This window comes from Coloeus monedula (genome assembly GCF_965178545.1).
Source record: "Coloeus monedula genome assembly, chromosome: 9".
In the NCBI taxonomy this organism is placed as follows: domain Eukaryota; kingdom Metazoa; phylum Chordata; class Aves; order Passeriformes; family Corvidae; genus Coloeus; species Coloeus monedula.
In genome coordinates, this window is record NC_138789.1 from 14,621,933 (window position 1) to 14,647,186 (window position 25,254).

At 41.0% G+C, this 25,254-nt stretch overlaps 1 protein-coding gene across 1 annotated transcript; it reads left to right on the forward strand.

The window, feature by feature from the left end:
- The first annotated feature begins 484 nt into the window (after window positions 1-484).
- Window positions 485-24,776, forward strand: CNN3 (calponin 3). The gene is made up of 7 exons (XM_082287101.1): window positions 485-695; window positions 19,696-19,817; window positions 20,265-20,331; window positions 21,550-21,687; window positions 22,155-22,271; window positions 22,982-23,128; window positions 23,683-24,776. The coding sequence occupies exons 1-7, from the start codon at window positions 639-641 to the stop codon at window positions 24,028-24,030; spliced, it is 996 nt and encodes a 331-aa protein (XP_082143227.1). The 5' UTR covers window positions 485-638; the 3' UTR covers window positions 24,031-24,776.
- Window positions 24,777-25,254: the final 478 nt, after the last annotated feature.

A 25,254-nucleotide genomic window follows, 5' to 3' on the forward strand; every position in this document is an offset into this window, starting at 1 on the left:
TGCCCGGGTTCCCCGAGCCCTCCTCTCCGGCGGCGGTCCCGCACTGCCCGGGAAGGGCCCGAGGGCAAGCATCGCCCCGAACGCAGAGCCACCGCCGTCCTCCCAGCTTCCCTGTCCTCAGTGCCGTCATCCCGGTCCGGCGGGGGCTTCCCACTGCATGCGGCAGTTCGGAGGCCCCCGTGAGGGCCGGGCAGCGCCGGACCGCGGCCGCCGGTGCCTCGCCGAGATCCCCTCCCCCCCCCCACTTCCCCGGGTCCGCCGCGTGCCGCAGCAATCCGCGGCGCGGCGCATTCCGCGGCGGCGGCCCTCGGTGCCCGCGGATTCCTTCCCGCTGACGTCCCCCCGCTCCGCTCTGCTCCCCGCCCCGGCCGGACCCCCGGGCGGCGCCCGGCGGCGGCGGGCGGGGCGGGCCCGGGCGGGGCGGGCGCCCCTCCCCGCGGCCCCGCGCCCCCTCCCCGGCCCGCAGGGGGGGCTGCCCCGGCCCCGCGCCCCGATTGGCGCTCGGCGGCTCCGGCGGCCGCAGGGCCGGGCCAGGGGGGAGGGACTAGAACTTTCCGCGGCCGCGGGCGGACTCTCATCTCAGCCCGGAGCCGCCAGCGCCTGCGATCAGCGCCCCCGGACCGCGGGAGACCGCCGACATGACCCACTTCAACAAGGGGCCCTCCTACGGGCTCTCCGCCGAGGTCAAGAACAAGGTACGGGCAGCGCGGGGTTCGCCGGGCTTTGTCTGCGCCGGGACGGCGGGGCGGGACGGGACGAGGCGCGACGCGACGCGGGGCTTCGCTGCCTCCGGCTACCGGCGGGGGTCCCGCCCGCCCCGCGCGGTGCAGGCGCGCAAGATGCGCCCGCCGCCGGCCCGGGATAGCGCTGTCCTTCGCGGCAGCGCTCGGGAAACTTGCGGGCACCGGAGAGCTGTCAGCGCCGAGCGGACCCGTGTGCGGAGTCGCGATTCGCGCGGTCGCCCGGGCTGCACCTGCCCGCGCCGGCAGCCCTGGCACGGGGCATCCCGCTCGTCCCTTCTCCTCCCGCCGGGGCAGGGCGGGGCGCGGTGCAGGGGCCGCAGCAGTCCCACAGCCAGCGGCGCGGCGCGGCGGGCAGGGTGCCCCGGCGGGGCAGAGCCGGGCAGGGCGCGGGCGGTCCCGCCGAGCGGGGCGATGCGCGGAGGGGTGCGGGGGGGTGCGGGCGCTGCGCGGCTCGCGGCCCCCCGCGCGGCGCATTCCAGCCGCATGACATCATGGGCACGGGCGGCGCGCGGCCAATCGGCGCGGGGCCCGCACAGACGCGCATTGTCCGCCCGCCCCGCCCCGCCCGCGGGGGCGCACAAAGGCGGCGCGGCTGCGGGCGGGGGTCCCGCGGCCCGCGCCCCGCGGGGAGCCCCGCCAGCGGGGACAGCCGGCACGGAGAGCCCGGCGGCCGCCGCCGTGCCAGGGGCTGTGGTTGAAAGCGGCAGAAAAGCCAGGGCTGACAGCAGCCGGGCCCCGCGGCCGGAGCGGCGGGCGCCAGTTGTGCGCGGCTTTGCTGAGGTTCTTCTCATATTCTTAGGAACAAAAGGTGTCTCGTGTTGTCCTGTTATAGTGGCTGCTACCTTGCAGCGAACAATTACCTGATAAGAGGAAAAACCTTTGCAATAAAAATTACACCGCTAAACAAGTGGGGATAAGTTGGTGCTCAGTGTCTTTATTCACAGGCTTAAAATCTAAACCTGGTATTATTTAATAACCGGTTGTTTCTCACGCATGCCTGGTTTCAGGCTTCAGCAGATCCCCAAATCCTGTTTTACTTGTAGCTGAGTAGAAAGGAGAGGAGGGAGAAAAGTCGTTCCTTTAAACATTGTAATTTATGCTTTACAAAATAACATTTTGCTTTTTTTTTTTTCTTTATTGGCTTTCTCAGGATGGTTGTGGGTTCTGCTGCAAAGTTTGATGACATCATGTAACCAAATGTCTTCCAGAGTGGTTGCTTCCAGCATCTAAACTTAGTGATTTATCTACACCATTACACACTGAAAAAAAACCCAAAAACAACCCAAACCTAAAAAAAGCCTAAAACGTGTAGTGTGTTATTGCATGTTAATTAGGAAGAAAGTAGATGCTCTTCTACTTTAAAAATTATTGCAAAATTACGTAGGCTTACCAGTGATCCCTTAATGGGGACAAGATGGGAAGAAGTTAGTTCTTTGTTCTTTCTTTCAGTTTCTTATTGCCATCAGCTTCCTTAGGCCCTCCTGAGGAACTGTTCCAAGCCCATGCATTAGCAGAGGGTTTGAAACTGGTGTATTTCACACCTTTATGCAAAGGGCCTTCTACTTCATTTTGCTGAGTTTTGTTTCACTCACATTCTCTGCCTTCAATGCAAATATTGCAGAGGGATGGATGTTTGGGGGCAGCTCCAGTTTACTTGTTTGCAGGTTTCTGTTGCGTTCTTTGGAAATGTCATTGCAGCAGTGCCATAGAAAATAATTCAAGTGCACCAAAGAGGAATGAACTCATCTCCCTTCAAAAAACCCAAGCAAACAAAAAAGCCACCAATGAACAGCAAAAACTCCAGAAGAGATGTAGCCTTGAGCTTTTAGAATGTTGTTCTCACTGTAAGAGATCAAATTTCAAAGCAGTTGTGTTATATACAGATATATTGTGTACCTCCAGTCTAGCATCTTGCATGTGATTGTGGGTTAGATGTGTGTCTGTCTGTTCATCTGTATAATTCTAGAGGATCAGCAGATAATGTCTCTGTAAAGATCAGAAATGCCTTTTTCCAGATTTTTCTGTCTCATGAAGATTTGAAGAATTAGTTTCCGACTCTTGGAGGATCAGTTTTTGCTACTGATTATAATCACGCTTTCTAAAATATTGGCCTTTGTGCAAACTATTGTGTTATGGGTTTTTTAATGTGCTCTTAAGGTAATGTTTGTAAGTAGCTGTAGTACCTCCCTGCTTGAATCATAGTGTTAGATACCCTTGTTTGAAATTTTCAGTGCTGATCCCAAGCAATGTTTTTCTGCAGAAAACAGACAGCTTCACAGCTATGCTGCCTGAGGGTCCAGCTGTGCTGGATAAAAAAATCCTTAGGTTTTGGTTTTTATTTTCTCATTTGACATTGTATTAGTGTTCAGAGAAACCTTTTGTTTGCTGTGGTATTTGCATAGATTAATATAACATGTCCTGATACTTTTTAAGAATTTTATTTAATTGAGGTTCAGGATTCAGTCTCTAAGCTTAAAATCTATGTCTAGTTTGGTGTTTAGGGATTTTTTTTCCTTTTTTTTTTCTTTTCCTTTTGAGGCTCCACCCTTCTCTTGTTTTGCTACTTACCTTAGTTCACACCAATATGGTGTCTGGTCTCTGTTAGGGGTCTCTTTTCCTCATTCTTACAAAAAAACCATGGAGTTTGTGTACTGGTTCCCAGCTGTAAGGAAACTTGTCTGCATGAGAAATGTGTAGGTAGTCTTAACTAGTGTAATCCCTTTGAAGCTGATTCCCTGTTTGCTTGAGATCACAGAAGATATTTGATCCAAAACAAATATTCAGTGGGGAGCCCTTTAAACTGATTGAAATGGATGGTTTCTTCTGCAGGCAAGAAATAATTTTCTTCTTGAGCAATGGGGGAGTTTCTGCAGTATGTGAGGTTGACATAGCATGAGATGATGATGCAATTAGATAAAGCTGCAAACTCGTTTTTATATTTGTCTCTGATTTATGCTCCATTGTCTCACTGCAGAAGGTGTGGAACAAACAGGAACACTGGGCAGCAGGAGGAGAGGTTCCAGTTCATTCAGCTGCTTCCTAGTGACTCCACCCTTCCCATGGAAATGTTATTTGTATGGGGCAGGCATTTATCTTCTCCCTCCTCTTATGTTTGATGCAGTGCCAGTTTCATCTTCATAAGAAAGTAAGGATGGGCAGGAGTATGGTTTGTATGGGGAGTTAAATTTTGCATAGCATTTATTGCATGTCCCTGACTTTCCTTCTGAGCCATGCCTGTGTTAGGAAGCTGTCACTGGGCAGTACCATTTTACAAACTTTTTAAAGACAGCGGAATAACTGAGGTGAGTTATCCCATCCCTGCAGCTGCCACGCTGAAAGGTGGAAAAGGAAGGGAAACAAACTTTTTAAAGGGAAGGCTGTTAGACAAGTGAAGCCTGTAAACAAAATATCTCCCTATTTTGCAAGTGTGCAGGAGGGCAGTAGTGTTTCTTGCTTTCCTTCTTGAGGGCAAATACAGATTAACAAAAAATAATTGAAGTCTGTGGTGAATAATGCTAACCAGCCCTAAGTATGATTATTGTGTTCCTCTTGAAACTGCTGAGAAGAAAATTCTTGTCCTCTATTTTACCTGCTACACACCAAATAAACAGATTTAATTGCGTCCTCCAGAAATTACTTTTTTTTTCTTTTAATAAATATTTTTATCTGGGAACCAGATTAAAATAATTAACTTTCAGATTTTTTAATTAGTGATTTAATAGTGAGATAAGTTTTGGCTGTCTGTGGTTCAGCTGTTAGGCCCTCTTCTTCCTCTTTCTCATCCCTGCTTTCAAAACAGAAAAATATCCTTTTCCATTCTTAAAATGCAACTCTTCCTACTATACATTTGCTTTACCATTCCATACTTCCTCTAGACTATTTTCCTTTAACAAAATTTTAGATTTGCTCACCAAATTTTATGAACCCTAGGTAAGAATGTTTGCTGCTGATAAAAGTGCATTTCTATTAATGTTGTTTGAAATGATGTAATAAATATTGATACTGTAGTGGATAAAGGCAGTGAAAATTTAAGCTTTGAGAGCAGAGGACAATAGCTTCTGTCATCATAAGTGACAGTATAAGATCTCTGCATTCCTTCTCTCTTGCACGTAGACAGCTATGTAACTTTTAAAGTAATATATTTCATTTACAAATTTTGAATTAAATTCAGATGTTTAAAATAAGAGCAGCCTGCATGACCGTCTGCATTATCTTCATTTTGTTGCATGGGGAATAAATAAAAAAATTAATATTTTAGTGCTCTTAGAAATATTGTAATAGAAATATATACTGAAAATGGAACTTCAGAGAAAGTGGCAGAAGACTTTATAGGAGCAAGCATTAAACTTCAGTTTGCTCTGGTTAATTCATGGTTTCTGATAGTAGATCATAGCTCTTGAAGTTAACATTTCCTAGCTAAATATCAGTTTCACTGTGGAAAGCATTAAAACTTTTCTTTTTGTGTCCAGTTTTTGTATTTTTTTCAAAGAACTGTGATTTTCTTCCAGCTAGATACAGACATTGGTAACAGATCTACAGTTCAAGTAAACCGCATAACTTTGTACTTAATGGTACAGTTTTGATAATTGAGTCAACAGCAAAACTGTCCATGAAACATAAATATGACAGTAGAATAATTCCATAGTTAAACTTACCATCAATCAATATTTGGCACAATAACTACGTGCATCGCTTAAAAACATGTTGGTGATATAAAAAATGAAAAAATGAAACCATCTATTTGTCAGTTAGTCTTAAGATAAATTGGTTGTTGATACATTAAAAAAATGTATGAGAAATCTCCTATTTGTTTACAATTTCTCTGCTGGTTACTTGTTTCTGATGCTTAGTTTCACTTTGACTGACAATGTTAAATTTCAGTTACTTGCATTCAACAACACTTACTCGAGCATGGTCCTGCTGCCCTCCACTTCCAAAGCATGCTGTGTTCCTTTTCTGGGCAGATGCTTCTTGCACTTCTGAGAACGTGTTTGCACCTCAGCTGCTGAAACATGACTTTAGTCTCTTGCTGAAATTTTGCAGAGGATTTTTTTTTCTTTGAAACCCAGTGAATCACTGGTGTCACTGTTGTCCGCAGGGATGGCATGAAGAACGACACAAATTCAGGTCAGAGAAGATGGTCAAGGCTGACTCTCTAATGCCAAAAACCCATCTTTTTATAGCATGATTCGCAATAGAGAAATTACATGATTGGCCTATTGATTAACCTCCCACCAAAATGATTGGTTGAGAGAAATAGTTCCCATTCTCAAAATATTATTCTCAATGAACCAAAACAATATCTACTGCATTCTCACAACACTCTGCACCTGCAAGTAGTTTACAAAATAGGAAACCGTCTCTCAGCTAGTTTGCACGAGAACAGAGACTTTCACAGGAGACTGTAAAAGGTAGAAAATTTCCCTACTAGCCTCTTCAGCATCTATACACTGGCTTTATTAAGCTGTAGTAACCTATCTCCTGGTGTTAAATCCTGTGTGTGAAGGGTTCTCATACTGACTGAGAATTGGTATTAATGCAGATTAATTAGATTTTTTTGTTGTTTTTAGACAAGCAAGATAAACCAGCAGTGGAGAATCTTACCTACAATGTTTCCACTCATCTTCATCCTTTACTCTCTCAGTGTGTCTACTCTACCTTGATGTGTCTAATCCATTTTCCACTTTCACCATTACAATCTCAGGACAGGTCTGTTCTCTTAGGCATGATCAAGTGTAGGTTTCCAATTCTGTGGCTACTTCAATAGAAGTATTAATACTACAGCACTAATAAGAGGTACAGACTGATGGCGATGGAGCCTATGTAGCATTGGGTTGAGAGTTCATAGCAGGGATACATCTCTTTTTACAATGAGCAGAAGCAAGTGATTTGCCATGGAAACACTTCTCTTGCCAGCAGCTTGGATGTTAGCACTCATGCCTGTTCTGCACACTTGCCCAAGCCCACAAACGAGACTTGCCTTTGGGAGCCCTTGCACAATCCTGCCTGGTAGATATGCCCTGTACCCAGTGTCACAGCTCGGGAGCCCCAGAGTAGATTAAACAGATATATGAAAGTGGCTGCCCCGGGAACATCTGTTGCTGTAAAGCACTGATACAGGAGTTAACTTCCTTTGCCCAGTGGTTTAAATCCCCAGAAAATTTTGACACTTCATTGCAAAGTTGGCAGTTATCTTTTGGAGTCCTCAGACCTGAGGCATGGAGCAGCGCAGGCCGTGCTTGAACTGCAGGGCAGGTGTCACTGCCCGTCTTAAGCCCTGAGTGAGGGGTGTAATTTCCAGTTCTGCCTCTCATCTTACACCATTTTTTCTAGGAGGAAGGTGATGAATGGCATGGCATAGCCAGGATTAGCTCCTGCTGCCTCATGAACCTCAAGGCAGAGGTGGAGCACCACACGGGTCTGCTCCTGTGTGTGGGGACAGCACAGACAGAACTGCCAGTGCTGCACCAGCATGGGGCACAAGTAAATGAACAGTGAGGATGTTGGCTGAAACTTTTGTTATGTTTAACCTTAGTAAGCACACTGTGTCTGCGCTTTAAAATTTAAAGCATTTTCTGTGCCTGTATAAAGTGTATTACAGTGACCTTGTTTATGGCAGACTAATAACCTTCTAGTAAATCTTACACTGGTGGTAGAAAATCATAAAACTTGCTAAGGTTATTTTTTAAGGAGATAAGTATTGTGCATCCTTTGAATGCAAGCTCACAGTGTACCTCCTATGACTAGAACACTTCTGAAGAAAGCAAATAGAGCTTGACAGTCACGACAATTAAATGGGATTAGCGGCCTCAGAAAATAAAAACTATGATTTGCATTACAGTAATGCTTGCTTGTTTAAAATTTACAAATGAATGTGGTCTTTATGTGGTTTCAGAGTTAGACTTAGCTTAAAATTTAGAGAAAAATACTGATTATAGTCCTGTAGATGAGTCAATACCCATAAAACAGATGAATGCACACATTCTTGTGGGAGAGCAGCACATCACTGATTTTTGTCTCACCTTGTCTTTTTTTGACAGAACATTAATTTGGATGCTTTTTCTTGCCTGCAAATAGTTTATAATTTGCCTTGGAGAATAAAGGATAGACACTTCTTTGTACTCAGAATTGTTAGCTTCTGTAGCTGCATAACGTGGTATACACTGGGCATCTGACACGTCCTTTTAAGGCAAACTTTGTAGAGATTCCCATCCCCTATGGAACTGTACAGGAAAGGCCTTCAGTAAAAATGGGCTTGAGGCCAGGACACGTAGGGCAATTTGAAACAGATTTTTTCTAAGTGAGATCATGTGAAAATCTTTCTTTTTTTCTTTAAGAGAGACTTTTGCTTAAAAATGCTTTTTGTAAGTATCTGATTCTAAACAACTGTTAACTTGTATAGCTATGTTCAGCAGCAAATACTCTCTTTTGAGTAAATACATTTGGTTCTGCAGTAGTGTCTCACAGTAACTTATATCATTGTTTCTATTTAGTGGGGTTGAATTACAGTGTTTTTCTCAAAAACTGTTTTGACTTTCTTCAGGTGGGTTGGTTCCATGTTTGGGACTTTTTTTTTTTAAGCCACAGTAACCCTTCCCTCCTCCCCCTGCTTTCCCCCCCCCCCCCCCCCCCCCCTCAAACCTGTTCAGATTTTAGTAGATATTTAGAGGGGGAACCTAATTACACTTCTTGCTGCTTATACAAATCTCTCTTTTACCCGAAGTGGACGCTATTCTGGATGTATAACTGGCAAAGGCTGGCAGGCATTGGTGCCCCTGGAGTAGCTGGCAGTATGGGGAGGCCACTGAAGCGAGGATGAAGTGCTGCTGTCACAGCCACGGTCTAGTGCCCTGCTTGGACTCTCCCCAGCACCTTGCCCAGTCCCAGCAGCTGGGCTAAGCAGGCTTTAAGCCTTGGGAGCCTGAGCTTGCCCTGGTCACTGATACTCATTCGCTCATGGAAACCAGACTTTAACCATTCAGTGCCTTTGCTGCTTCCCTTCCAAGACACAACCCTGTCTTCTGGGGTCAAGGATTTTTCTTGAGGACTTTATTTAGGCAGACCTTTATACCAAGTAATCCTTAAGAGGTACAGTGAAGTGAAACAGTATGTAGCTTGTGCATACACACAGGATCTGAACGCCAAGTGGTTTCCTAGGTTTGGGCAAAACCGAAATATTTCTGCGCTTTCTTGCTGTTCTGAAACGCTTGCATGAAGATGGAATCTGATCTCCTGAAAATCCTAGCTGGCTGAATTATAGATGGATTCTAAACAAATCTTGTCCTGCTTTGCATGTTTGTACCATAGCTCTTCCCAGGATAAAACTGGATGTCACTATTGTAAAAATCTTACTTTGCTTTCCTGCTAAGAAAGCTCTCCTGTTATATTGCTTTCCTGCTGATATTTCCACTGCTACAGCCTCTTATTTACAGACAGCATTATCTTAGTATCCCTGATTTTGCTTGAATAAGAATAATTTAATTAAAAAGTATTTTTCTGTTGTCCCTAATCAGTTGACTAAATACTAGAAGTCTTCACAGAAAAAGGTGAGGCATAAAATACACATGCATTTGGGAAGGGATTTGGTTATAGTTAAAAGTTCATGGTGAAAAGCAGCTCCTGCCTTGCTGCTGACATGGACCCCACTGGAGTATTTCCCTTCTGTGTTGAGCATGGGCAGAACACAAAGTCAGAGCTCAGGCCAGTACACACCAAGCAGAAGGATGTGCTGGAGCAGGACCTGTACTGCAGCTCCTGTTGTGATTCCTGCTGTGTGACCAGCCTGAGCTGCCACTGCTTTGGTTCACTTCATAACACTGCGGGAGATCAATCAGAAGTTCCATTATATATCGTAATTGGAAGGCAATACAGTGTTAAGTCAATGAAGATGTAGTTCATGAATGTGTAGTTCAGGCACGTATCTGGTGTGCTAAGACTAAATGCTCTTTGCTTAATTTTGCAAGAAGCTTACCTTGCAAGTTCCCTTACCTTGCTGACATTGTTGTATTAATCAGGCCCTATACAAGTAAAAAGTACAAGTAACTGTTGGAGAAAAAAAAGACTAATGCCTTCTTACTATGGTCTGTCTTGATAGCAGGCTTTATCATTAATAAATGATGGTATGAAAATGTCTTTGATATGGAAAGCTACTTCTATTTGAAAGAATCTAGATGGTTTTAATAAAAAAGTAAACAAAGATTGTGAGATTAAATATCAGAGATAAAACACTGGTCTTTGAATGAATGGAACAGTATGGGAACAAAACATAACTAACAAAGTTAGTTGGCCAGTGCACCTGAGCATTTTCTTCTACAGAACAATTATGGAACCTTAAATAATTGAGGATTGAGACATCTCGCAGTCATTTGCAGCACAGCATTGCCCCCATTCTGCTGGGTGGGTATTTCAAACCTGCTGTCAGTTCAGGTGTGCAGCATAATGACACCACAGCTTGCCTTGTGGCATCCTGAGTTTTGGATGCAGTGTGTATGTGCATCTCCTACCCACCCCCAGCAGTGCCAGCTGTTCTTTCTGCTTGTGTTGAATTGCTGAAAAACACTGCTTTGAAAGTTTCTACAGGGTATTGAATCAGAACCTGTTACTTTGGAGTTTGACTGTCTTTTCTGCTTTCACACTTGTACTTTCTTCTTTACTCATAAACTCCAGTGTAGCAGGCTTATGGCTTGATTTGTACGTTACTAAAACTATCTTTTCATTAAATAAAAAGTTGAGCTAGAAGTTCATGTAATCATAAATTTTGTCACTTTGTCTTACTTTTCTTAGACTTTCTTCTTAAAGATGTATATTATTAGAAAATTAAATAAACATTTTCTAGCGTGTTTATGGCCATCAACCTTTTTATTAAAAAAAAATCATTAAAACACTTTTTATGTGGTTAAAGCATGACTTGTCTGGGTTGCCAAATCCAAAATATTTTTGAATGTTTCCTGGATTATAATCAGCCTTGTGCATCACCTACTGAACTTAAATTGGTCAGAGATATACCCAGGAGGGGGTGAAGTGGAGGACCAGGAGCAGCAGATTATCATTGTCTTTCATTCTTTGTGCCAAGTTCATTCTTGCAATATTTTTGCTGGCAGTAAAGCAAAACCAGAGTATGAAGCTGTTGATAGACAAAGTCTTCTAAAGCTTAGGGTGTGAAACCTGCATTTCTTGTGCTTCTGCTAAGAAAACTAGCAATGGGGAAAATTACCTCCACCAGAAAAACATGCTATGCATGAATTGAAAGATTTTGATCTACTACCTTTATGAAAGATAAATCTAGGCAGCTCTTACTACTAGAAGCAGCTAAAGGAAGTTCTCAAGAAATCATGTCTTTCACCTAAATTACAAAATTGAATTGTTATGTGCAAGGATGAAATGGCAGTAAGAATGAGAGGAATTTGTGTTTTCTGTATGAATACCTATCACAGGCACCTCAGTGAGCCTGTTCAGCTAATGTGAGTTCATGGAGTTAAATTGGTGCAGGCTGACAGGCAACCAAGTAGTGTCACTGCAGTTGGGTGGGAAACGCTGAGCACTATTAACTGGGAAATGCCTGTTGCCTCAGGACCTGCTGTGTCATCTGTTCATTTCCCAGTCAAGCCTGGCATCACAGCTGGCAGCAAGGAATCAAGTACCTGAGCTTACTGGGTGCGGGCAAATTAGAGCGATAAGAGCAGAGTCTTGAGGTTTACCTTTGGAAAAAGTGCTGAGAAAATGCAGCACAGACTGTGCCTATGCTTGAGAGGCAGAAGGAATGTGCATTTTGAGTAAATTTTACAGCACTTTCTTTAGTCAACTTTTCTGAGAGGTGTGTTTGAGTTACCAGTTACCTGCTTGCTGCTGTAGAACATAATTACTCTGGTTTTGGTAAGTGAAGAGGGTTTGAAGAGAAAAAAAAAAAAGGTGTGGAGAGAGACTCAGACTGAAATAATCAGATTCTGTAGTCCTATTTGGAAGGTAAATTTGAAAGACTTGTCAGCACAGTTGGGCCTTGGGGAAGGGCTACCAAGTCACAATACAGTTCGCTTATAAAATTACATATTTAGAAGGCATTCTACTGGGGAGAAAAGTGAATAAGCTTGAAAGAATATATAATTTCCTGGGTTTCTGTAGTAGCAATAGATTAAAAAACTATTCTGAGAAAGACTGAGTGATGATTGATGTTACTGTTTCTGTTTGCAGGTTCCATCTAGGCTTTGAGAACTACTGTTCCACCAGAGTTACAGTAACAATTGTCTCAGGAGATGCTTCCAGGGTTGCTACTGGAAAAACTAAATTGTTTTCAGATGCTTTGGAGTTTTTTTCTGTTTATGCACCAGATTGTTCTGTATGATTTTTTTTTTCCTTTCCCCCACAAAAGAAGATTAACTAGGCATCACTGAGGTCTGTCAGGTTACCAGGATTTTCCGTGCAGCACTCAGTGTGTTGTTTCAGGAGACAGTGCTGCTTGTGATGTCATAGCCTGCCCAGATTTGCTGTGTCATATCAGTCATACTGGTGGTGGATTTCAGAGCAAGGAGAATTAAGTTCCCATCAGGGACTAACAGGCTTTTGTTCATTGGGTTGGACCAGCTGTGTTTTAGCTGAGAAGAAATTTCATATCCCAGTGTTTTTTTGAAACAAAAACCAGCAGTGATTCAGAATAATAGGTAGTGAATACTACTGGAACCATGTTCTGTGAAGAAATATAAATAGTTCAGCAATATACAGACTAAATAAACAGAGCAAAGGAACTCAACACCAAGAAGTATTATGTATGGTGGCATGACCAGAAGGTGCTACAGTTGACAGTGGAAGCTGATGACTAAGGAGAATTGGAGTTAAAAGCCAGAAAATTGTGACTATGACAAAACATGATAAGAGCAAGAAGTGCAAGAAAAACTGAGAACACGTTTGAATAAGTGAGGGCATTGCAATAGCTGCTTGAGAACAAGAGGGAGCCAGCATTCAGTCCAAGGGCAGGTGTGTGTCCCAAGTGTTGGTGCACTCTGGGGGAAGAGATGGTAGCACTGGCTTCTTGAATAGCTTGCAAAATGTCATGAAGTCCTACTGGACAGCCAGGGGGTAGAACACTCTGTTCTTCCAGCCAGCTGATCTGGCAACAAGCACCATGCATGACTACAGGTATCTGTACTTGTAAGATGACTTGGAAACTTTGAGGCATGGTTTGTTCTCACTTCAGAGTTTAAACTTGTGCCTATGAGAAGAGTGCCAAGAATTTTGCATTAATGCTCATCCCTCTCTTCTTTAAAGATTGTAGCCTAAATTTTGATTTACAGAGAAAACAGTGAGATGTTGGCAGGGTATCAGTTATGCTACACATAAAAAAAAATTACTGTTGAATATTAACCAAAATGGATACATCTGTAAAGTTTTTGTTCTAAGTAGCATATTGGGATATAGTGAGATCTTTCAGTGTTAATGCAGTGTTCTCTGCCTTTCTGTACAACAGTCCATAATGACAGAAAAAAAAAGCATGTTCAAATACCAGGGCATACTGAATGGTGGTTTTGAGTTTTTGAAGTACTTTCTCCTTTGGTTTTCATCTGGATTGTCACATTCCCTTTACATTTGGGTTTCTAGTGCACACATATGCCTCCTCTGACGTTTGCTTTTGCATGCAATCCAGGTGAACATACATGAAATTAACAGGGAATTTTAATTTGTCCTTATGAAAGCGCATTGGGTTGATAGTTCAAATGGCAAGAAGCTCCCCTTGACAATCACCTTGGTACCCTGTCACTTCCTCTTCTTATCCACTTTCAGTAAAAATCAAACTTTATATTTTTCCACTCTTGTGTTCTCTGTCTCAACTTACAGGGTGTGCTATTTATTTACGCTATGACTAAATAATCAGTGATTATGTCCTTGCCACTCTCTGTCACCTCTGAAGCTGAAGATTAGATATGTATAGTAATCTATTCACACCACAGGATTTTAAAGGAAAGTTTTAGCTTGCTTGTAAAATTAAAAAGAAAAAAATTAGAAAGTCATTCTCCCTCTCCTTTAATGAGAAGAGTTTAGTCTTCTGTGCCTTTTTTTTGGTTACTCACATAGCCAGTAAGCTCTTAACACTTTTCTTCTCCCAGATATTTTACTGTGTAAATTTTAGATAGGTGATTCAAAAGTGTGTTCTGGAACACCAGGTGATCAACAGGAATTCTGGATAACAACTTGGGACTGGCTGTGGTCTGCCTGACTCCCCACTTCTGAGCAGTAAGGACTTTCAAGAGCTATTTCTGTCTTGATACCAGGAGAGAATTTTGCTTTCATCTTTCCCCATACCCCATCATAAAGCCTTAAAAGGGGTAGGAAAAAGATTTCATCACAAACTAGTGCCAAGCAAATAAAAAAGAAGTATCGTCATTGCTGTCTTTGGCCTCAGCAGGACAAATTACTGCTGAAGGTAGTGCTTATTTCAATGCAAAGGACGTTTGCAAAGGTAGCACTGAAACCACAGCAATTCAGTTTCACTCAGATAGTTCCAAATTAATAAGGATTGAAAAGTTGATACAGGAACAAATTGCTACTTAAAACTGAAACTGTACAACCTTAGGTCTTAAAGCCTGGAGTTTTCCATTTGTTGTTTTTATTTGCTTTCAGTAGTTTATGATCTAAATGTGTAAAATTAATTTTAACCCCCTGGCTAGACATTAATTAAATTCAGTACAAGATGAATATGCTCCTATACTTATTAGAAATTCAGTAAGCCTTCTCTACTCAATCTTGTTTTTTAATTAAAAAGATAGTAATTTTGTGTCACTTTAAGCAAGAATATGGGCCATACCAAACTTCGCCCTATGAAGAACGTTAAAATCCAAAACTTAGGGCTCTATGTATTTTTCTGTTCACTTTGGTGAAAAAGCATATATGTAACCTCTTCCTAATGCTATCTTATCTTGGAGTAAAGTCCTGGTTATTTCTCTTGCTGTACATGGCCCTGTACTTTATTTACCTTGGAAAACCAAAATGTACAACCTACTTTGCTGCAGTTTTATATGTACATACATCTTAAGTTTTATTGACAAACACAGTTCCTATGATAGAATTGTTGATGCACTTCAACAAGTACAGGCTTTTCTTGTCAAAACTTATGACTAGAGAGCAGTTTTTTCAAATGCCTACTAGTACTGTAAATTTAACATGCTGTACATTAAACCTTTGACTCCTGCTGGGGAGGGCAGGAAGCCTGCAGCTTTAATCAGAAATTTCATCAGAACAAAGAAGTGCAAGCTGTTACGACACGATGTTTAACTTTGAAAGTTTTGTCTTTTATACCTGCTTTTTAACTTGGTAAGATTTGTGTTTGCTAGTCCCAGTGTAAAAAGAAGTGCAGTGTGCTTAAACTCTTTCTTGAGATCCTGTTACAGTATTTTTCCAGAGTAGCAGCAATATAGCCAGCTGAACTCTTAAACTGGAGATTTGGCATACGCCTTGCCCTTAGCGTACAGTGTGTACTGTGTAATTTGGAAAAGATTAGTATAAAAGGACAACTGAAAGTCCATATGATATCAGTTATGGTGTGAAGTACTGGTTAACATCATCACTCAAACTAAACATGCTACAGGCACACTGAGTAACTTCAAGGGACACAGACAGATCATTAAAGTTGGCCAGCAGAACTTCGCTAGCTTCCAGGAATTCATGAGCTTGATAAAAACAGTGATGATTATTACTGTCCCTGTACTACACATTGAGGGAGGGCTTTTACCCTCTAACATGTCCCAAACCGGAAAGTCCTACCTGAACAGAACTAGGTGTGAGGATCAGGTGTGAAGTTGCCAAAGGAATCAAGTTTAACCCAAGGATTCCAGCCTGAGGCATACATATATTGGCATAAACACATGTATATCAGTTTGTAATAGGCAAGTAACACCCAGTCTTTTCCTTCCACAACCTTGGATCACCTATAATTTTGACCACTTGTATAAACATTAGTTGCCTTTCGAAGATATTTCTAACTATTAAACCTGTATCTTTGAAGTGTCAACAAAAAGAGCAACATTTACAACTTTATATATTTTTCAGAAGAAAGGAAAAAAATTAACAGTTGGCTTCCTGCTATCTTATATTAAACTTCTGTAAAATCTTATATCCATTGCTACAATTGAATAATTTCTACAGTATTCTGAAACTGTAGCTTTTTTTTTCATGGCACTGATGATACTTTGAATGAAGCTACTTAGCTACTGCTTTCATCTTCAGTAGACAATGGTTTCTTTTGCTGTAGACTTGTAAGATTTAAGTATCTTCCATGGAGTATTTATAAAGGATCAAATGTTGGCACGTTGATGAGTAGTAATGGAAGAAGACATAATTTTTTACATTTATATCAAAGCCTCTGTCTTCACCTCATAGATAGCAATCAAAGGAAAACTGGAACAACTCTGATATCCACATGTGGAAAATATGAAATATTCACTAAGAGTGTTACGTAGCTTCTGGTTGTGCCACTGGGAATAGAAGAGCTAAGAATTTAGAGTAAGCATAATGCCTTGTTTCTGGTAGTATCTGACCTGTCACTCTCCCTGTTTAATCCCTTCTTCTCACATGTTTAAAGCCTGATTCTAAAGATTTCACATCACTAGCTTTCAGGTAGATTGAATATAATTTGCAGAGAAACTAGCACCAATTTTTACTTTTTGTAACTTAGTTTCCCACTAGCTCAAAATTCAGAACAAAAATGTTATCATATTTAAGTCAAACATTGCAGTAGGTGAAGACAACTTTGAAAACTAGGAGATTTAATAGTATCGCTTTTAGTGGCACTAAGAAAAGTCTCATCTGTATAAGCATTTTTTACTTCCCATCTCTAGATAACCACTGTAGTGATATCCCAAAACAAACCCTCTTGAAAAGCTCAAGATTTGAACACATGGTAAAAGTACTCCAACATAAAGTATATGTTTTTCAGAAGTGATAAAATTCCACCTGATTATTTCTAAAGTCCCCAAGCAATGGGGTCAGCAATTTAATATTCAGTTCAGTTGTAATCTCACATATGGAATGCACTTAGTATTAAATGAGGAAAATTTCTGCCATGTTTTTTCTTTTAGATGCTTGCCAAGAAAGATTAAAATAGCCCCACTTCCAGAAGTCTTTAGGGTTCTCACTCCTACTGGCTTCCATATTTACTTTTTTTTTTTTAATATTGGGAGAGAAAAGTTTAATCTTCAAACTGTGTGTCTTGGTGGTATGATCACAAACTTAATTTCCTTTTTTTTTTTGAAGGAAAAAAAAAATATTGCCAGTGTTTAAAAATAAACAAAAACGGTAGAAACAATCTAGTTCTATTCCAGAAAATTTCAACTGCAGGATGGCTAGCACTGTCTTTAAGCTACACTGAAACTGCCTGAATTTTCAGAAAGCACAATGTTCTTTATATATGTAACTAAAGAATTGTGGAGGAGATTAGCTCAACCCCTGTTTTGTACCCACATGCATGCTGGAATGGTGATTTTATCACAATATGAACTGTCAGCATATGAATGACCAGCCCAAATTATCTGCTGTCTTCTGACTGGAGCATCAGAATAGAAAGTTCTGGCTTTTCTATAAATCCTGTTCCTTCATTTGAAGTGGGGTGCAGAAATAAATTATACACTATATGTCTTGCCTGCACATGTAACTTAAGGTTTTGTGGGTGAGGTCACTTTTGCAAGATTTTAATAGGTCTCTAATTTGTAAGAAGAGTACAATGCTACATTTCAGTCTTTTGGGGGGGATGTTTTGGTATCTTTCTCCCTTGCACATATATTTATTTTCATACAAAATCTAAACTGACTCAATTCTGTCCAAGACTGCTTCTCTTCTATAATTTTGAACAAGCCAGTTGGGTTCTGCCAGATGTTACTGGGGAGACAAATTAAGGCTGTGATCACATAAGCTTTGCTTCCACAGGAAATAAAAATATCCATGACAAGTCATTTGTAAGCTAATCACCAGGTTAGGAAGGAGAAAGATGACAGCTGACTTCTTCATACACCATTTTCAAGATGTTACCCACCCCTGCTATTACTACCATCACTGTATATGAATGTGGTTGTGCTGCTGCTGGTGCTAAACTTAAGGGAAGTGCAAGAGGGGCTATTTGCCACTCAAGAGGGGAGACCACAGCCATGTCTGAAGCTGTGACCTTCAGTTAGCTTTCCTAGTCTGCTTCTAATCTTAGCTAATATCCAAAAGGTATGATTAAAAAATAAAGTTATGAAATTTTCCTTGTCATCTTGTACAAAATAATGACCAAAATTTTACACCTTAATCAAGATCTGAATGTAGGAATGGGTTAGAGCATTATCCTCATCTGTAACTAAGGCACCATAGCACTACTATTACAAATAGTCTAAAGAAAATAAGTATTACTCAGACAAGTTTTTGAAGTAAAGCCAGAGATACAGGAATTTTCCATTCCCCTTAGAAGAAACATAGAGAAAAGAGTACTGTAATTTGTAGTTTGGTCAGTTTGGAGTCAGGGATTACTAATGCTAGCCAAAATGTAGCAATTGCCTCTATCCAAGTAATTCAGATATGTTGGAATTATAATCTCCTGCAGTATAAATATAGCTGCTAATAGCTGGCTTTTCTTGGCTGAAGTCTTAAAACTATATGTATAAAGTCTCAAATGTACATTTTGATCTAAATGTGATAGGCTGTACATGAGTTTCTTGTTAGGAGTTTGTAAGCAACTGGTGTAGCTGAACTGATTTTCTACGTGTTAGAAATACTGCAGGTACATTCTGTGCTTGCCTGTCAGGTTTCTCAAGGTAACCTCACTTCCCACCTTGCTTACTGACCCATGCAGGACAACTAATGAAGGTGGAAGTGTTGCCAACCTCTGCACCAGTGGAGGTTATTTATCCCACACAATCTTGTGCTCAGATAACTTGTTTTGTTTGCAGAAAAAGTAGTGATGATTCAAGTGACAGAATCCATTTTGTCCAACTTGCCAATAGCGAAAAGGATTGCAAAGGTGACAGGTTTAACCTGAAGGAAGTTGGAGCTGCTTTTTGGTGCCTTCAGGGGAGGGGAACAAAGGGCAGAGTGAAGGAACACGGATGCTGTTGACAGCTGGTGCTGTTGAAGTTCACTGGTTTTAAGCATTCCTTTCACATGGATTGATTTCTAGTGACTGAAGCATAAACTTACAGAGTAGTGAAGTCTGAACATCTGGAAAATGAGTTTTTAAGTCATCTTGCTAACAGCTCTGGGTCTCTGCTTGATGCCTTTAACTTCAAAGATTATTGCAGGTTTTCTTTCTTTGCAATTAAAATATGAGATCACAGTTTATTCCAAAAGAGTCTTCCAGGAAGATCGAAGAGAAAAGAAATAGCAGGAATACTAAAGGTTAATGATAAACCAAGACACACGCCGCCCCCAGAATCCCCAGCAAGATAACTCTTAATGTTGTAGCAACAAGGAGAAAATTTATTAGGTCGTCTCCATTAATCATAAACTAGCTGTAAAAGCAAACCCACTATAATCTTCAGGTGAATAACTTCAAATCTATTACATAAAATTTTTCCTGTAGTAAAATCTACATGTGAGCCGTAGTACTTGATGGCATGGCAATTCAGAATACTTGTGTTCATAATATACTATTTCCCTTCCTTACTTCCTGCCGAAGTACAGCTTGAGTCAAATATTTTTTCAAAAATCATTCCTCTGCAGCTGTCAAAAGACTTTACAGGATCTCCAGGAATTCTTACCCTAGGAAAAACTGCTACATGCTTCAAAGTGCTTTTTGCAAATAGACCTTTAGTAAAGCCATGAAAATTATAGTTAGAGGGATAAAGTGCTTACATCTGTACTCTGATGCATAAAATACCGTTCAAAAATCCAGCAGTAAAATTATTGGATAACAGCTATAGCATACTCTGAAATGGAATTGGGGTGGGGAAGAGTTGGAGATTTCTCTCCTGAAGTAACTTTATAACTGCTTGTGTTACAGATTGCCCTGAAATATGACCCCCAGATAGAAGAAGATCTGCGTAACTGGATAGAAGAGGTTACAGGGCTGAGTATTGGTGCAAACTTTCAACTGGGATTAAAAGATGGCATAATCTTATGCGAGTAAGCATTTATTAAGTAACCTTATTTTTAGGAGCTTTCTACTTTCAAGGAACTAAGAAGGGACTTTCTGAAGATTCCCTTTCAAAAGACATCAACAATAACAGTCAAGCATAGCTGACTATAGGACAGGAGACAACTTCTTTGAAACTGTTGGAAAAATGAACACTTAAATCTCCTTTATATTGCAGCTAAGATTTCTAAGTGTTTCTAAATTTAATGGCATAACTCATTTCTATAGTAATCAAATGGCACACAAAAATTGTTACTCTATTAGACTTGTGAGACCTGAGAACTGAGCTAATCCACTGTATGAACCAAGAAATCGACCATTTTGATGAAACTAATGCAACTAATAAAGCATGAGTAAAAGTATTATATAATGCCTGCACAGATGGTATAAGGATGAGATTTATTGTTTAAGCATTTCCCTCTTTTTCACCTCCCCAGGCTTATAAATAAGCTGCAGCCAGGATCAGTGAAGAAAATTAATCAATCAAAACTAAATTGGCACCAGGTAAAACAAAAAAAACCCAACCTCAGAACTACACCTCTAACCCCCTTAACCCCCAAACAATTATTTTGTTCTGTATTAACAAATTTGCTGTGAAAGTGGTACATCTTAAATCTTAGTAGCACGAAGTTTACATATGATACATATCCAAGAGTTGAGGATGCTGCAGACATGAACAGTGTTTAACAGAATGCAGCTACAGCTGAGGTGGTTCATCAATGGCAGTTGAGTACCTGTATTTAATAGCAGCACTTTAGCTGCTCAGGGAAGTGTCAGATGGAAGAACAACTTAGAGCCCTATAGCAAGGCCTTTACCCAGTTAAAAAACCAAGATGTTTACATTTTATTAAATCGCAACTGAGTTTTCCATCCAGGCAGTGCTGCAAGGTATTAGGTCAACAGCTTGCCTGTACCTAGACATCTCTGTATGAAGTATCCTCTTCAGAATGTGTCTGGAGAGGATGCAACATGCACTTGGAACAAGCATTGGAAGGGTTGCTGCCTAGGGTTGCTGCCTTTGCTGTTGCTGGGTCTAGCTTAATACTGTTATGTCAGCCTCCTTGTTTTCTTGGCATTGAACACTTCTAAATACGGGCGAGGATTTTTTTTCAACTTTTAATACCTCTTAAAACTTCAGAAGGAAAGACGAGATTTGGTCCTTACTCTTTGTATTCCATATTGCCTCCCAATTTCTACACCACATAGTGCTAAAATGTGCTAATAAACCCGAAAGCTTATTTGTCCCAGTAGGTGAGCAACATAATGCCTTCAGTCCATAGAAGGACCCCATCCACATAGTTATGTTTTTATTTTAATCAAAATTATCAGTTCTTGAAGTCAAATAGCATAGACATTATGTCAAATTTTCTAATTTTGAAGCAGGTTTTAGATTAGAATTTCTCTTGGAAGGGAAAGACAGTTGAGACAAGTTTTCTTATCAAAGCCCACTCTAACAAAGTATATGGTACTCACTGATGGAGGAATGCCAGGCTGGATAACCTTTTAGTCTGATTTCTGAAATCAGTATTAAAACTAACAAAAAATAATCCCAGACTTCCCACCAGTCACTCTTAACCATGCCAACTGTTTTGTCCAGTTTGCACAAGGTAAAGAACTTGAGTAAAACAAGCAAACAAACCAACCAACACCAGAAGGCTTAAAATTACTTAGTTTCTGATTTGAAACACTGTGTAGAAAACTGGCTTTTTTGTTTCTGTTTAGCTGGAGAACATTGGGAATTTTATCAAAGCCATCCAAGTCTACGGCATGAAGCCACATGATATTTTTGAAGCAAATGATCTTTTTGAAAATGGAAATATGACTCAAGTACAGACTACTCTAGTGGCACTGGCAGGTCTGGTAAGTATTTGTACTCCTGGAGTTGGCCCAAATCCACAGGCCAGTTCAGATGCACCCTTACAACCCATGTAAATACAGAAAACAGTGTCCAGCCTGTCAGGAGAGGACAGACAGTACTGAGAGTCTGAGATACTGCAGAGGTTGCACTTCAGAGGGCTGTGTGCTCCCACATGCCCCAGGGAAGGCTTAGTTCAGAGTGAGGGTTCCTGACTGCTTCCATGTGCTTACACAGAACAGGGGAGGCTCACAGGAGAACACTAATCCCTGCAGAATATCCTTTTGACTCAGGTAGCTCTCGAGTGCCACCTTCAAATGGCATAGGAAACTGGTACCTTCTCTCAGCCCTGACACACAGTCTCATGGAGATAGACCTGCTTGTGGCATCATTTGAGAGCCCAGGCTCAAGGTGTGGAGACAGAAAATACACTTCAAACACTGAATATTCTATTTTCCCTCTCCCTACATAGGCAAAAACTAAAGGTTTTCATACTACAATTGATATTGGTGTCAAATATGCAGAGAAACAAGCACGAAGTTTTGATGCAGGAAAACTAAAAGCTGGTCAAAGTGTAATTGGCCTGCAGGTAAGTATGAAATTCAAGTTGCAGTTAATTTTTTACATTTGAGAAAAACTTCCTTGCTTTGATTAACTGATACATTGTTTATGCAAAACCAGGTGCAGAATAACACTATATTCTTATCTTGGAAGGAGGAATAAGGTTTTAATTCTTGTAAGCAGTTGATTGGCTTTATAAGCTCAAGTCACTGCCTGGAAGGTTGGTTTGTTTTAAATCTTCTGTAAGAGTGGTAAGGACGAAAGGAACAGCTAGTATTAGCAGCATCATCCTTGTCTTTGGATAGCTGAAGTTCCTTGTATGGTAGAAACTTTTTATTCTCTTCTCTTTCCTTAGTAATCATAAAAGCCAAAATAAAGTCTTAAAATTCCTGTGGTAGAGAAGTCATGGCAGTATAAATGACTCATTACTGTCCAAGGTAAAAGTTACTTACTACATTTTGAGGCATACATCCATTCCAACTGCAATGCAGTTGGGCAAATGCCAGTCACTGAAATGCCTTAGGATGACAGTTGCCTTTATTTTTCCTTTTGAAACTCAGTAAGGAGAACGCGTAATTTATTACAGGTAGTGGTCAAACTACATGAGGGAAACATACACTGAAATTACTTCTTTTTATCAGCCATCACAGTTACCAACCATATTTGTATCCTTAGACTGTTCTTAATGTACAAATAAAAATAATTTCTTCTGTCCACCTCTTCCTTTCCCCAATAAAGATGGGCACCAACAAGTGTGCCAGTCAGGCAGGCATGACTGCTTATGGAACTAGAAGACACCTCTATGATCCAAAAATGCAAACTGATAAGCCATTTGACCAGACGACGATTAGCCTACAGATGGGCACTAACAAAGGAGCCAGTCAGGTAAGCAGGACTGTGTGTGACATGTGCAGGGTGGACACAGCTCTCAGCCTACTGGGACAGGAGAGCCTGGAGTGGTGCCCAGTAGCAGAGTCTAACAGGCAGCAGTGAGTGGGTATAGTTCAGCTGTGCTCTTATTCAGTAATTGAGGAACTTGAATCTCTTACCTTAACCAGTGTGTTCTGTGCTGAGTGTCTTAAGGCATAAAATTGACCTGGTTCTTCTAGAATTTCCTGCTGGCAGTGTTATGCCAGAAGAAAACAGTAACTTCATTTTAAGTATTAACTAGACAGAGGCAAAAAAGAAATTGCTTACTGGCACCATCTTAGTCAGAGTACTCGTATATTCTTTCCAAAGAGGAACATAAATTGGACCTTTTTGCAAGGACTTTAATCTGTGACTTACCTACTAGTGAACACATGCTGCTGTGCTGTGTTTTGTTATACTTTAATTCCTAATTTTCAGCACTTTCAGCGAGGCATACTAGTTGAAATCATAAATCCAGTAATCACAGCTCTTGACCTTCTTACTGAACCTCTACAATCCTGTTTTCTTAGGCTGGTATGCTGGCACCAGGTACCAGGAGAGACATCTACGATCAGAAGCACATATTACAACCTGTGGATAACTCAACTATTTCGTTACAAATGGGTACCAACAAAGTAGCTTCACAGAAGGGAATGAGTGTGTACGGGCTTGGACGGCAAGTGTATGACCCCAAGTACTGTGCTGCACCCACAGAACCTGTCATTCATAATGGCAGCCAAGGAACAGGAACTAATGGGTCAGAAATCAGCGATAGTGATTATCAGGCAGAATACCCAGATGACTATCACGGAGAGTACCAAGATGACTATCAAAGAGATTACCATGGTCAGTACAGTGACCAGGGCATTGATTACTAGCTTTGCATCAAAAGTTCAGTATTAGTCCATTATTTTATTCAGTAAGAACGAAACTAGCCTTGTGGAATTGTTACTTGTCTTCCCTACACACTATGCTTAATGTACCTAAAGAAATACTGCCTTACATACATTCCTTTTTCCTTTCTCTGCCCTTTCCCTGTCTAGTTGCCTTTAGTGCTGTAACAGTTGTAGTCTACAGCATAAACAATAACTGCATATGAAGTAAAAGGAATACTGTGAAAGGGGGAGTGCTCTCGTACAGCCAGGTTGTTTAATAAGGAGCTATGCATTCTCACAACCTCTACTTAAGTAGGTCTTTACATACCAAGTTAAGCCTTCATTTTACATATTTACAGCTTTTCTCCAGAGGAGATAAAAGAATCTCATGCTTAAAGTTACATGTGGTCTTTGCCAATTAAATTTAAGATATCTCATTAGTGATTTAATATCATTGTTATGTTTCTTAAGGTATTGTTTGCTAATGGTAAGTCCTGCATTTGTGATTGTGTATTCATTCCATTATCAACACTGACCAAACTTAGAAATAGTTGTCTTACTAAAAAGGGAGCTTGTACAAAGTCTTGAGCCAACAGAAGTTCCATGATTGATGGTGCATTTACCTTTTATTGTGCCATAATATATCCATGTAGAAATGCTTTTTTTCTTCCTTGAACTGTATTTATTGCCACACTTCTCAAACTGATCCCATTGTATTTTTATAAATAAATATTTTTTTCTTAAAGGTATGTAGACAATCTTGTCTCATTTGTTATGCTATCTGTCTTAAAGATTAGATGTCACAAGAATTATTCCCAAATAAGCATCACCTTTGCCTGTGTTAAGGGTAATGTAGAACTCTGGTCTGTTGCAGTTCAGGTTCATTCTTTTCCATGGGATTTAATCTAACAATTTTGTAAAAACCTCTCAGGAATGAGTGACACTGACTTAAGAGGGGAGGAATGTACGTCCTTCACAGCCAGGTTCACCTTCCTTCTTCATGACTCTGAGGTTATGACCGGAGATCCTTAGCTGTTCACTAAATCCCTGCCGTTTTCTCAAAGCAAAAAAAGGATCACACATGTTTATTGCTGCCTCTGCTTCAGCCTGTTGCCTTTATACCATCACTTGGAGAACTCAAAACACCCTTGCTTTAGATTATGTAGAGAGACACCCAATCTTTGTGCCTGCTGGTCTGCAATCCCAGTTACGATAGTAGAGCTTTAT